Source organism: Mixophyes fleayi, chromosome 6 (genome assembly GCF_038048845.1).
Source record: "Mixophyes fleayi isolate aMixFle1 chromosome 6, aMixFle1.hap1, whole genome shotgun sequence".
Taxonomy (NCBI): Eukaryota; Metazoa; Chordata; class Amphibia; order Anura; family Limnodynastidae; genus Mixophyes; species Mixophyes fleayi.
The window spans coordinates 10292451-10306885 of NC_134407.1; the positions used below are offsets into that span (position 1 = coordinate 10292451).

Below are 14435 nucleotides of genomic sequence, written 5' to 3' on the forward strand. Positions count from 1 at the left end.
GGACCAGGGGTGGGAGATTTAAGGTACTAAATTAGATCCTTTTTACGTCACTGACATGAAGTGTCTTTGGTGCGCAGAACACAAAACACTCTGAAGATGCGTCTATTGCAGTGTAGAGAAAAACTGCAGATGAGATCAGATAATGGAACAAGTCTTGGACAAATCATTTTTCTTCATTGAAGAAAAGAGCAGGCTGATTTGTTTAATATGCAAAAGTTCAATTGCAGCAGTAAAGGATCAAACAATCTAAAGTGGTGATATGAAACAAAACATGCAAATACCGACCGATTTGACGGAGAGTCGCGTAAACAAAAGATCGCTCCTTTGAAACTCAGCCTTCACGTAAAGAAAGCAACGTCTTCACAGGCAACCAAGGACAATATATCTATTGTTAAAATGAATGTTTTCTGTAATTAAGTTGTAAATATGTTACTCCGCATAGCGGCGCTGCCGCCATTCCTTACCACAACCTTGGCTTGTCCCACTGTTGTGTCTGTGTGCAATAAGTAAAGCACTGTGTTCTATATTTGTCGACTGTTATTTCTTGGGTATGTATTTTTTTTGCTGCTAATGGGGGACCTTCTGCGACACACGATACATTGCCATCGACTCATTTTAATTCATATTATTTCCATTTACACTGACATAAGTATTCCTCCAAACAACCTCTCATCGTGGCGGAACAGTTTAAATTTTGGGGTTCTGTCCTGGACCGTCAGGAATTTTTCCTGACTGCTGTGACAGTGGGTTGGTAGACCCTGCTTCTTGCTGCTCTGCAATCTGTCTGGAAAGATGTCAAGGAAGTGACTTGGGTTGACTTACTGCTTCTGAAGTGCTAGGCATGGTCCTGCTGGAATGGCGCAGCTCTGTGATATGACCACACCCACTGCGGCTTTGTGGCAGTTGTGCACACTTCTATCCCCACAGGAATTTTCACATTGTTGAGAGGTATGACATACCTGCAAAGAGAACAAGGTATGTTGTATGAGATGTGATTGGTATACTTTCATCATGTGACATAACTGACATCACTAGTCTGCAAACACAAGGTAAGAATTTACAAGGGTTTCCAGGTCTATCATGTTGTGTATTTAGTGGAGATATGTCATTGCTGCAGAAGATGTGATAATGAGGTTACTCAATTACTTCTCACCGGCTCATGTGTTGGTGAATTCCTAGTTTATAAATAACTACAAAATGTCTTTGAGTTGTCTGTTAGTAAAGTGTATGTATTGGGACTGCATATATACATATATATATATATCTATCTATCCACACACACAATCAGCCACATTAAAACCACCTGCCTAATATTGTGTAGGCCCCCCCTCGTGCCACCAAAACAGCTCTGACCCCTCGAGGCATGGACTCCACAAGACCTCTGAAGGTGTCCTGCGGTATCTGGTACCTAGACATTAAAAGCAGATCATTTAAGTCCGGTAAGTTGCGAGGTGGGGCCTCCGTGGCTCAGACCTGTTTTTCCAACACATCCCACAGACGCTCAATCATATCGAGATCTGGGGAAATTTGGAGGCCAAGTCAACACGTTGTACTCTTTGTCATGTTCCTCAAACCATTCCTGGACCATTTTTGCAGTGTGGCAAGGCGCATTATCCTGCTGAATGAGGCCACTGTCATCAGGGAATACAGTTGCAATGAAGGGGTCTACAACAATGTTAGGTAGGTGGTACGTGTCAAATTAACATCCACATGAATGCCAGGACCCAAGGTTTCCCAGCAGAACATTGCCCAGAGCATCACACTGCCTCCGCTGACTTGCCTTCTACCCATAGTGCTTCCTGGTACCATCTCTTCTCCAGGTAAATGACGTACACTTACCTGGCTCTCCACATGATGCAAAAGAAAACGTGACTCATCAGACCAGACCACCTTCTTCCATTGCGCCATGGTCCAGTTCTGACGCTCACGTGCCCATTGTAGGCACTTTCGGTGTTGAATCGGGGTCAGCATGGGCACACTGACTGGTCTACGGCTACTCAGCCCCATACACGCACTTTGCGTTCTGAAACTTTTCTACCATAACCAGCATTAAGTTTTTCAGCAATTTATGCTTCAGTAGCTCTTCTGTGGGTTTGAAACAAATGGGCAAGCCTTCACTCCTCAGGCGCCTCAATGAACCTTGGGCACCCATGACCCAGTCACCGACTCATCACTTGTCCTTCCTTGGACCATTTTTGGTAGGTACTAACCACTGCATACCGCAAACACCCCACAAGACCTGCCGTTTTGGAGATGCTCTGACCCAGTCTAATCATCAAAATTGGTCATTGTCAAAGTTGCTCAGATCCTTACACTTTCCCATTATTCCTGCTTCAACACATCAACTTCAAGAACTGACTGTTCACTCGATGCCTAATATATCCCACCCCTTGACAGGTGCCATTGTGAGGAGATAATCCATGTTATTCATTTCACTTGTCAGTAGTTTTAATGTTGTGGGTGATCGGTATTTATAGCACGGTGGCTTAGTGGTTAGCACTTCTGCCTCACAACACTGGGGTCATGAGTTCAATTCCCGACCATGGCCTTATCTGTGTGGAGTTTGTATGGGTTTCCTCCGGGTGCTCCGGTTTCCCTCCACAATCCAAAAACATACTAGTAGGTTAATTGGCTGCTATCAAATTGACCCTAGTCAGTCTCTGTCTGTGTGTGTGTGTTAGGGAATTTAGACTGTAAACTCCAATGGGGCAGGGACTGATGTGAGTTCTCTGTACAGCGCTGCGGAATTAGTGGTGCTATATGAATAGATGATGATGATGATGAAGATATATACAGTATGGTAGATTTAATGATAGGCTACCCCTCTATGCAGTGCCTAAGCAAACTTAGGAGGTTGTGTTGCGTCTATACGAAGCCATGCCCCCAATGATGTCATACCCTGCTCCCAAAGATGTCATACCCTGCCCCCAATGATTTCATACTCTGCCCCAATGATGTCATACCCCGCTCCCAATGATGTCATACCCTGCCCCCAATGATGTCATACTCTGCCCCAATGATGTCATACCCTGCCCCCAATGATGTCATACCCTGCCCCCAAAGATGTCATACCCTGCCCCCAATGATGTCATACCCTGCTCCCAAAGATGTCATACCCTGCCCCCAATGATGTCATACTCTGCCCCAAATGATGTCATACACTGCCCCCAATGATGTCATACCCTGCTCCCAATGATGTCATACCCTGCTCCCAATGATGTCATACTCTGCCCCAATGATGTCATACCCTGCCCCCAATGATGTCATACCCCGCTCCCAATGATGTCATACCCTGGCCCCAATGATGTCATACCCTGCCCCCAATGATGTCATACCCTGCCCCCAATGATGTCATACCCTGCCCCCAATGATGTCATACCCCGCTCCCAATGATGTCATACCCTGCTCCCAATGATGTCACACATCTCTTGCCATCACTGTACTCTCCCAAGTAATTATTTGGTGAGTGGATTATCACACCTGAGTAAGATAGCAGTGGTCTGGGAGCAGATAGACAATACCTGAGAAACAATGGCTAAAGAGTGGTGAATGTGGAACTGTGTAAGCAGATTTGCTACCAGCACTGTCACAATTACTAGATAAAGTCACTTAATAAGAATATATTCATACTTTTATCCCAAAATACTTACTTCGCACCTACCTACCTTTCATACCTCCAGTAATGCGGAGAGGAGGTATGAAAAGAATAGGCGAGTTGATGATGTCATTCACGCCACTCAAGGCATATGACGACGCTAATGAAGTCATTGCGCCCCTGTCCACGCGGTGTCCATTGAGGCGGTCGGAGCTTCATGGCGCAATTTGCATTAAAACGGAACAAACCTTGGCACCTCGTGCCTCCCTGACTTCACTAGTTCCAGTGAACTTCTTGAACTAGTGACTTCAGTATTACACAGTATCATTACTACACCAAGCGGCTGCACAGCAATCTGTGTGATGAAATAGTTTGTGTACACAAGTGGTATAGCTGATATGCAGCCTGTGTTCAGCTTTGTGTGTGACTGAGGAATGTGTGTTCAGGAGGGGAGAGGCAAGGAATGGTGTAGCTACAGGAGGGGAAGCTGTGATGTAGCAGTATGACTTGTATGTGGAGAAGGAGGTGGGGGGGGGGGGTCCCTCCTGGCATGTCTACTCCTTATTTCCTGGTTTTTCGTTTTGTTCCTTTTATGGGCAAAGAGAACCGACAGTATGAGGTCACAATGAGACACCAAGAGACTGCAAGAAAAGCAGAACACAATGAGACAGTCACAGAATATTTTTTTCCCCCCATTCCCCATCCACACTAAGAGAGAATCTTCACTGATTTATGGACTCTAAAAACTTTTGCAAGTACTTGAAATTTTTTCAAAAGACGAGCAATTAATATAAATATACCTAAAGGAACACGTATGTGTACAGAGCTCAGCGTGTTGTACAGCTATACATGGACATATTGCATTACTGGACACATACAACATATACAAATAGTTTTGATTTAAATTTAACAGCACTTTACAGAAGTCACTAACAGGGTTTAATTAGATAATGGTGGGTTAAATGGAGAAAAATGGGTGCAGCGAGACAGGGAAAATTGTCTGCAGAGCTTACAATCTAGAATATTATGTGCATGCATAACTATGAGAAAAGTAAGACAGCCTAAGACAACATGCACAGACACAGACAAACTCTAGTAGACAGTTTAATTTAGTCATACACAGAGAGACATGCACGGTAGACAAAGTCCACTACAGCTATGAAGAGAGAGACAGGCAAATTCAGGTAGACAGTCCAACATATCTATCTATGCACAGAGGAAAAAGACACCCTCACATAGACATACACACTCAATATATCTATACACTGAGGTAGACAGTCTAATAGAGACATGCACTGATAGCCAGTGGTTGACAGGCTGCTTGCAGAGTGCAGGTATATAGATGCAGACAGTCATGCAGAGACAGACACTCACTTAGACAGCCGGAAAGAGGAATGCACAGAGAGAGAGGCACACACAAGTAGACAGTCATGCACACACAATAGACTGATAAGAGTGCACAGAGCGAGAGGCACACACCAGTAGACAGTCATGCACACACAATAGACTGATAAGAGTGCACAGAGAGAGAGACACACACCAGTAGACAGTCATGCACACACAATAGACTGATGAGTGCACAGAGAGAGAGGCACACACAAGTAGACAGTCATGCACACACAATAGACTGATAAGAGTGCACAGAGAGAGAGGCACACACAAGTAGACAGTCATACACACACAATAGACTGATAAGAGTGCACAGACACCTAGTGAGTGACCACAGCACACATACCGATAGTGTGACACACTCCCAGTCATCTGCTAGCCTCGCCCTCTCCACTCCCCCTGGGCTGTCTCAGGCAGTCTCTCAGTCTCTGCTGGCAGTCAGTCTCTGCTATTCAGAGGTAAGAGGCATTCACTGTCTGTGACCCTGGTCTGTCTCTGTGTTTCTTGCTGTTGGGAGTCTGTCTCCTGTGTGTGATTGTGCATGGATGTAAAGGTGTTTAGTGGGCTCTGCCCCAGGGGAGGGCAGGTTACCTGCTAGCTGCCCTGGGCATGGTATGTATCTGTCTCCTGTAATCTAGTGATGTCTCTTACCACTGGAACGCTTTAATGCCCAGATGTGACAGCAGGATGTCTCTAGGAGCCATGATCTGCCCTGGCAGCAGCAGTCTTTGTGTTGTGTCCCACGTATCATGTTGCTCTGCATGTCTATTGTTAAAGTCTGTCTCTTTGTCACAATACCAGAGGGGTTTCCCATCCCTGATCTGTATGAAATGCTGTCTCTTCCCATGTTGCAGTCTCTTTCCTTACTGTACTCTAATTAATGGCTGTCTAGCTATGTGGTTTTATGGTATAAAGTTTTTAGGTGTGAGATCATGGGAAGCTGTCTCTTTTTTCATTTTGTTGAAAATGACTCTGTGGAGGGGTCTCTTTTTCTCCCCCTGTTGATATACAGTGAGTGCTGGACCCAGCCCCCCTCCCCTGTTGATCCACACCCTGTGAGGGTCTGTCTATCCCCCCCTGTGAGGGTCTGTCTATCCCCCCCTGTGAGGGTCTGTCTATCCCCCCCCTGTGAGGGTCTGTCTATCCCCCCCCCCTGTGAGGGTCTGTCTATCCCCCCCCTGTGATGGTCTGTCTACTGTCTATCCCCCCCCTGTGATGCATACTGCCTGGAGAACGGTCTCTTTGCCCATGTTGCACATTGTAGATGTCTGTCTCTTTTCCCCTATTGCACATTGATGACTGTCTCTTTCCCCCTGTATTCTGTGGAGGGCTGTCTCTTTGCTCCATGTTGAAGCTCTGGATGTGATGTCTCTGTTACCCCCAGCTCAGTCCTGTAATGTTAGTTAATGACTCCCAGCTGGGGAAGGGGGGTGGGGGTACAGGGGGCAGCCTTCCTCCTCCCCCCTGCAATCCTGAGACATTGCTCACTCACCTCTTATCCTTCCACATCCTGAGAGAACAAGACCTCCCCCACACAGTTACCTCATTCCTGCCCTGCGGCCCACAGCTCTCTGCTGGTTACCTCATTCCTGACCTGCAGGCCACAAACTTTCTGGCCTATCAGTTATTACTGTGCCCAGATCCAGCATGTGTCAGACACAGCTCATGTCTGTGCTATTGTGCTGCTGCATTCATATATCTGTAGTGTTTATACACCTTGTACAGTGCCAGTAGTCACAGAATTCTGTGTAGCTCCTCCACTTACTGTATATCAATCACTGCACTAACATCCTGCAGCCCCTCATACTATCACTGTGTCACTGCATCCCCTATTATCACTGTATATCACTGCACTAACATCCTGCAGCCCCTCTTACTCTCACTGCATGTCACTGCACCCACAGCCTGCAGCCCCCCCTATTCTCACTGTATGTCACTGCATCCACAGCCTGCAGCCCCCCATTCTCACTGTGTGTCACTGCACTAACATCCTGCAGCCCCCCCTATTCTCACTGTATGTCACTGCATCCACAGCCTGCAGCCCCCCCATTCTCACTGTGTGTCACTGCATCCACAGCCTGCAGCCCCCCCATTCTCACTGTGTGTCACTGCATCCACAGCCTGCAGCCCCTCTTACTCTCACTGTGTGTCACTGCATCCACAGCCTGCAGCCCCTCTTACTCTCACTGTATGTCACTGCATCCACAGCCTGCAGCCCCCCCATTCTCACTGTGTGTCACTGCACTAACATCCTGCAGCCCCTCTTACTCTCACTGTATGTCACTGCACCCACAGCCTGCAGCCCCCCCATTCTCACTGTGTGTCACTGCACCCCCTATTATCACTGTATGCCACGGCACCCCTTATTCTCACTGTATGCCACCGCACTAACATCCTGCAGCTCCTCATACTCACTGTATGCCACTGCACCCCCTATTATCACTGTATGTCACTGCACCCCTTATTCTCACTGTATGCCACCGCACTAACATCCTGCAGCTCCTCATACTCACTGTATGCCACTGCACTAACATCCTGCAGCCCCCCCTATTATCACTGTATGCCACTGCACCACTTATTCTCACTGCATGTCACTGCACTAACATCCTGCGGCCCCACTACTATCACTGTATGCCACTGCGCCCCCTATTCTCACTGTATGTCACTGCGCGCACATCCTGCAGCATCCCCCTATTCTCACTGTATGTCACTGCACTCCCTATTTTCACGGTATGTCACTGTGCGCACATCCTGCAGCACCCCCTATTATCACTGTATGTGACTGTACCCCCTAATATCACTGTACTAACCTCCTGCAGCACCTCATACTCTCACTGTATGCCACTGCACCCCCTATTCTTCTCACTGTATGTCACTGCACCCCCTATTCTCACTGTATGTCACTGCACCCCCTATTCTCACGGTATGTCACTGTGCACACATCCTACAGCACCCCCTATTCTTACTGTGTCACTGCACCCCCTATTATCACTATGTCACTGCACCCACATTCTGCAGCCCCCCTATTTTCACTTCTATTTCACAGTACCCATTTATTGAAGCATCCACTATTATCACTGCTAATTTACTGTACCCACATATTGCAGTACCCCATTTTCTTACTAGTTACAGTAGATTAGCTCATACGGTCATTTGTTTTGTCACAGATATCCTAATCCTTCATCACCCTGTTCTCATATTATTGTTATTGTACACTTTTATCCTGCAGCACCCCCTACTGTCTATGCTCTGTCACTACATCTTCAGCCTACCACCCTGTATTTGGTGCACCTTCCTATATCTTCCCCTTCACAGTTCCACACTGCACGCTCATCCTACATCACCCTCTGCTCAATGCAGGATGCTCTGACATAGCATTGTGTATAGGGTGATACGTCTGTGTATCCTCATTCTGCATCACCCTCTTCTCATTATGTCAGTGCACGTGAACCCCCACTCGTACCCGTCTCAGCATCTTCCTCATATAGTTCATATAGTACCCCTCTCCCCGCTCACAGCACCCTTATACTGAAGAACCCCCACTCATACCCGTCTCAGCATCTTCCTCATATAGTACCCCTCTCCCCACTCACAGCACCCTTATACCGGAGAACCCCCACTAATACCCGTCTCAGCATCTTCCTCATATAGTACCCCTCTCCCCTCTCCCCGCTCACAGCACCCTTATTCTGGAGAACCCCCACTCATACCCGTCTCAGCATCTTCCTCATATAGTACCCCTCTCCCCGCTCACAGCACCCTTATTCTGGAGAACCCCCACTAATACCCGTCACAGCATCTTCCTCATATAGTACCCCACTCACAGCACCCTTATTCTGGAGAACCACCACTAATACCCGTCTCAGCATCTTCCTCATATAGTACCCCTCTCCCCACTCACAGCACCCTTATTCTGGAGAACCCCCACTCATACCCGTCTCAGCATCTTCCTCATATAGTACCCCTCTCCCCGCTCACAGCACCCTTATACCAGAGAACCCCCACTCACACCCGTCTCAGCATCTTCCTCATATAGTACCCCACTCACAGCACCCTTATTCTGGAGAACCACCACTCATACCCGTCTCAGCATCTTCCTCATATAGTACCCCTCTCCCCACTCACAGCACCCTTATTCTGGAGAACCCCCACTCATACCCGTCTCAGCATCTTCCTCATATAGTACCCCTCTCCCCGCTCACAGCACCCTTATACCGGAGAACCCCCACTCATACCCGTCTCAGCATCTTCCTCATATAGTATCCCTCTCCCCACTCACAGCACCCTTATTCTGGAGAACCACCACTCATACCCGTCTCAGCATCTTCCTCATATAGTACCCCTCTCCCCACTCACAGCACCCTTATTCTGGAGAACCCCCACTCATACCCGTCTCAGCATCTTCCTCATATAGTACCCCTCTCCCCAATCACAGCACCCTTATTCTGGAGGACCCCCACTAATACCCGTCACAGCATCTTCCTCATATAGTACCCATCTCCCCACTCACAGCACCCTTATACCAGAGAACCCCACTCATACCCGTCACAGCATCTTCCTCATATAGTACCCCTCTCCCCACTCACAGCACCCTTATTCTGGAGAACCCCCACTAATACCCGTCACAGCATCTTCCTCATATAGTACCCCTCTCCCCACTCACAGCACCCTTATTCTGGAGAACCCCACTAATACCCGTCTCAGCATCTTCCTCATATAGTACCCCTCTCCCCACTCACAGCACCCTTATTCTGGAGAACCCCCACTAATACCCGTCACAGCATCTTCCTCATATAGTACCCCTCTCCCCGCTCACAGCACCCTTATTCTGGAGAACCCCCACTAATACCCGTCACAGCATCTTCCTCATATAGTACCCCTCTCCCCAATTACAGCACCCTTATACCGGAGAACCCCCACTAATACCCGTCACAGCATCTTCCTCATATAGTACCCCTCTCCCCGCTCACAGCACCCTTATACCGGAGAACCCCCACTAATACCCGTCTCAGCATCTTCCTCATATAGTACCCATCTCCCCACTCACAGCACCCTTATACCAGAGAACCCCCACTAATACCCGTCACAGCATCTTCCTCATATAGTAACCCCTCTCCCCACTCACAGCACCCTTATTCTGGAGAACCCCCACTCGTACCCATCACAGCATCTTCCTCATATAGTACCCATCTCCCCACTCACAGCACCCTTATTCTGGAGAACCCCCACTAATACCCGTCTCAGCATCTTCCTCATATAGTACCCCTCTCCCCACTCACAGCACCCTTATTCTGGAGAACCCCCACTCATACCCGTCTCAGCATCTTCCTCATATAGTACCCCTCTCCCCAATCACAGCACCCTTATTCTGGAGAACCCCCACTAATACCCGTCTCAGCATCTTCCTCATATAGTACCCCTCTCCCCGCTCACAGCACCCTTATTCTGGAGAACCCCCACTAATACCCGTCACAGCATCTTCCTCATATAGTACCCCTCTCCCCGCTCACAGCACCCTTATACCGGAGAACCCCCACTAATACCCGTCTCAGCATCTTCCTCATATAGTACCCATCTCCCCACTCACAGCACCCTTATACCAGAGAACCCCCACTAATACCCGTCACAGCATCTTCCTTATATAGTACCCCGCTCACAGCACCCTTATTCTGGAGGACCCCCACTAATACCCGTCACAGCATCTTCCTCATATAGTACCCCTCTCCCCACTCACAGCACCCTTATTCTGGAGAACCCCCACTAATACCCGTCTCAGCAACTTCCTCATATAGTACCCCTCTCCCCGCTCACAGCACCCTTATACCGGAGAACCCCCACTCATACCCGTCTCAGCATCTTCCTCATATAGTACCCATCTCCCTACTCACAGCACCCTTATTCTGGAGAACCCCCACTCATACCCGTCTCAGCATCTTCCTCATATAGTACCCATCTCCCCACTCACAGCACCCTTATACCAGAGAACCCCCACTCATACCCGTCTCAGCATCTTCCTCATATAGTACCCCTCTCCCCACTCACAGCACCCTTATTCTGGAGAACCCCCACTAATACCCGTCTCAGCATCTTCCTCATATAGTACCCCTCTCCCCGCTCACAGCACCCTTATACCAGAGAACCCCCACTAATACCCGTCACAGCATCTTCCTCATATAGTACCCATCTCCCCACTCACAGCACCCTTATTCTGGAGAACCCCCACTCGTACCTGTCACAGCATCTTCCTCATATAGTACCCATCTCCCCACTCACAGCACCCTTATTCTGGAGAACCCCCACTCATACCCGTCTCAGCATCTTCCTCATATAGTACCCCGCTCACAGCACCCTTATTCTGGAGAACCCCCACTCGTACCTGTCACAGCATCTTCCTCATATAGTACCCATCTCCCCACTCACAGCACCCTTATACCGGAGAACCCCCACTCATACCCGTCACAGCATCTTCCTCATATAGTACCCCTCTCCCCGCTCACAGCACCCTTATACCGGAGAACCCCCACTAATACCCGTCACAGCATCTTCCTCATATAGTACCCCTCTCCCCGCTCACAGCGCCCTTTTTTTGCCCTCCCCTCCATATTCAGAGTTATGTTATTGAGCGGTCTGTGCTGCCTCTGAAGTGATGTGAATACCATTGGAATCAAGCGAATTAAACGTTTATAAAATGCACAGTGTAAGAATACATGGACTAACTGCCGCCTGTACTTCTGTCCAACGTGGACGTATCAGCCCATCCTGCGTTTGGGTCAGTCGCTGTGCTCCTACTGCAGATTAATCGCTGCACCACAGTCCTTTCTGTACCAGGACCAAATCTCTCGCCTCTCTCCAGCCCCACATAGTCCGTCTATCATAGGAGGCTGCCATGGTTTTAAATGCTGAGCTGGGCAGAAACCCACGGGACCATTTCCATGGAAACAAAGAGAGACAGACTCAGAGAGAGAGACAGGCGGAGGAAGGCGTTCAACCTTCAGCTGGCAGAGAGCTGTTGTGCAGGATTTGTTCATAGTGAGAGTTAAATTACACTTAACTGCTCTGTATTTTAACCCATGCCAGGCCCTTGGAGCTTGCAACCCTTAAGCGTGGCCTGGAAGCGGTTTTATTATTAAGAGGGTGTTGTCAGACTCTGCTGTGTTGCATCCTCTCCGGCAGCTAAGGGGTTACCCTAGTAAAGAGTAAGATGAGGATGAGTAATGTCCACGGGGATCAGAATCCGCTAAACGATATATTTTCCTTTTGTGTGTATAATAAACAGTCGTGCCGGGGGATTTCCGTGTGTTTGCTTATAATTTTTCTGCTTGTATAAAATATATTTTATTTTTTCATTGAAGATCTTTGTCCTTTTCTCTGTTTTTTTTACATTTTTTATTTCTATTAAAGGGATCAAGATGGATCCAGCGACTCCTGCCACCCGTATGACCTCTTCGTTCACCATCAACATTTCTACTCCGTCTTTTTACAACCAGCCCAAAAAATTTGCTCCGGTGGTGCCACCCAAGCCCAAGGTGAACCCGTTTAAAGCGGCAGACGATGCAGGACCCCAAGAGAACATCTCCGCTCCTGGCGTTCGTGCTTTCTTAGGGAAAGTAGGAGAGATGCCTTCCTTGGCGCCACCTAGTGGAGAGCAGGAGGGTAATAAGAACATCTCTTTTCTTTCTCTGTTACCTTGTGTGTATTTTATTGAGTCTTTTCTTGGCACAGTGAGTACAAAGCTGTTTTTGGCTTCATGTTTCGGAAGGGGGGATAATATTAGGTCGTCTTTATTTTCTTAGTTACCTCTATTACATCAGACTTTCTCTGGTTTCATTAGAAACACCAAACATAGAGACGTTGTGTGCGACACCTGTTTCGTATGGGAGGGTGGTCCGTTTGGTGAAGCTTTGGAATCCTTCTATATTTGACCTGACAGAATTCCTCTCATGCCAAAACAGGGGTTGGGTTAGGACACCTGTGACTGTTCAGCTATTGGGGGAATACAGCACCAGCATTCTCTGACAACTGGTGTAATTAAACTGCAGGAAGATTTGGAGAGCGGAAAGAATGTGTATTATTAAGTAGGTTTTGTTGCTTTTGGTGCTGAAGATGGAAACTTTCTTGAGTGGGTATGACTTTTGTATAACTATTTCTCAAAAAGCCCCCTGAGGGGGCAAACGCAGGATTCGTAGAGGTGGGTTTGCACACCATGCCACCAGTGGGAGTGACCAGCATGCATGGGAGGGTGGCTATAATATTAGACAGTGCTTGGCTGCTCTTCAACTCTTCCTATCCCCATAATATACATGGGCAATGCTGCATGCACTACTGTTAGGTGCACGCAGCTCTACCTTTTCAAGCAGAGAGCAGATATAAAAAAAAATCCTCCACAAGGATGGGGAAAAGTGAGCAGAGCACTGCAGAAGGCCCTGGGTCTGTGTTGTTCCCCGTAAGTCTGGGTATGTAGAGAGGGTGAGAAGTGGTTGTCCAAAGTGGACATCACGTGACTACATCACCGGTGATATGGGCCAGTTGGCGTCAAGCAAGCTCCGTGCCCAATAGTATTCTGACGAAAAACTAATAGTATAATAACTGGGCATGATGGTTATTCCTGCTGGAAGATGACTGCAGTTGGTTTGGGTGTATGGTCATCTTTCAGAGGCCCCCATCATCATCATCATCATCATCATCACTATCACTTATTTATATAGCGCCACTAATTCCTCAACGCTGTACAGAGAACTCACTCACATCAGTCCCTGCCCCATCGGAGCTTACAGTATAAATTCCCTTACAGACAGACAGAGAAAGACTAGGGTCAATTTTGATAGCAGCCAATTAACCTACTAGTATGTTTTTGGATTGTGGGAGGAAACCGGAGCACCCAGATGAAACCCACACAAACACGGGGAGAACATACAAACTCCACACAAATAAGGCCATGATCAGTAATCGATCATGTGACCCCAGTGCTGTGAGGCAGAAGTGCTAACCACCGAGCCACCGTGCTGCCCACTTCTCCTAAGCACAGAGCATTGCGTCTAATCCGATTTACTCAGTCATGTGAGCTGCCAAACGTCGAAAACCATCCTGTATCTGGCACTGTGAGTCATGTGTGGGCAGCTTTGGCATTTTATTTCATTTTGGGGGATTTGAACTCCAGGACTCCAGTAAGAGAAATAAATTGCTTAGTTGAGCTGTAATTCTAAAACAGTGCCGCAGTGATAACGAATAATTAATAAATGAGCTTTATTTGTATTTTATAACTTCTCTTCCCAATGAATTAAGTTTTTCTGCTCACTTGAGAGCCGGCTACGAGTGTAAATACTGGATCAGACGTGTGTTTTTGTGACCACAATACTGCAGTCAGGAGCTTGTTGAGCTGTGGAATGAGATAATTAAGAGCCGCTGTCTTACAGATGAATCCTAGAGAAATTAAATTAAAAGGTCTGTTAAA

The 14435-nt window shown here is 47.7% G+C and overlaps 1 protein-coding gene and 1 long non-coding RNA gene across 4 annotated transcripts in view; one reads left to right on the top strand and one right to left on the bottom strand.

The window, feature by feature from the left end:
- LOC142160767 (uncharacterized) lies at positions 1-5381 on the bottom strand. Its single transcript, XR_012693302.1, has 3 exons — positions 5331-5381; positions 3651-4236; positions 1-959 (listed from the first exon to the last, which is right to left on the bottom strand). It is a non-coding gene; the product is annotated as an uncharacterized LOC142160767 (long non-coding RNA).
- The window catches only part of LOC142160766 (zyxin-like), a 23892-nt gene continuing 14802 nt past the window's right edge, over positions 5346-14435 (top strand). For 2 of the 3 annotated variants that reach the window (XM_075215749.1, XM_075215751.1), the window contains exons 1-2: positions 11902-12013; positions 12386-12637. In XM_075215749.1, the coding sequence (XP_075071850.1) occupies positions 11917-12013; positions 12386-12637 (349 nt within the window). In that variant the 5' untranslated portion in view covers positions 11902-11916. Of the gene's footprint in view, positions 5443-11901; positions 12014-12385; positions 12638-14435 lie in introns of those variants that run through there. The other variant, XM_075215750.1, reaches the window with a different exon arrangement.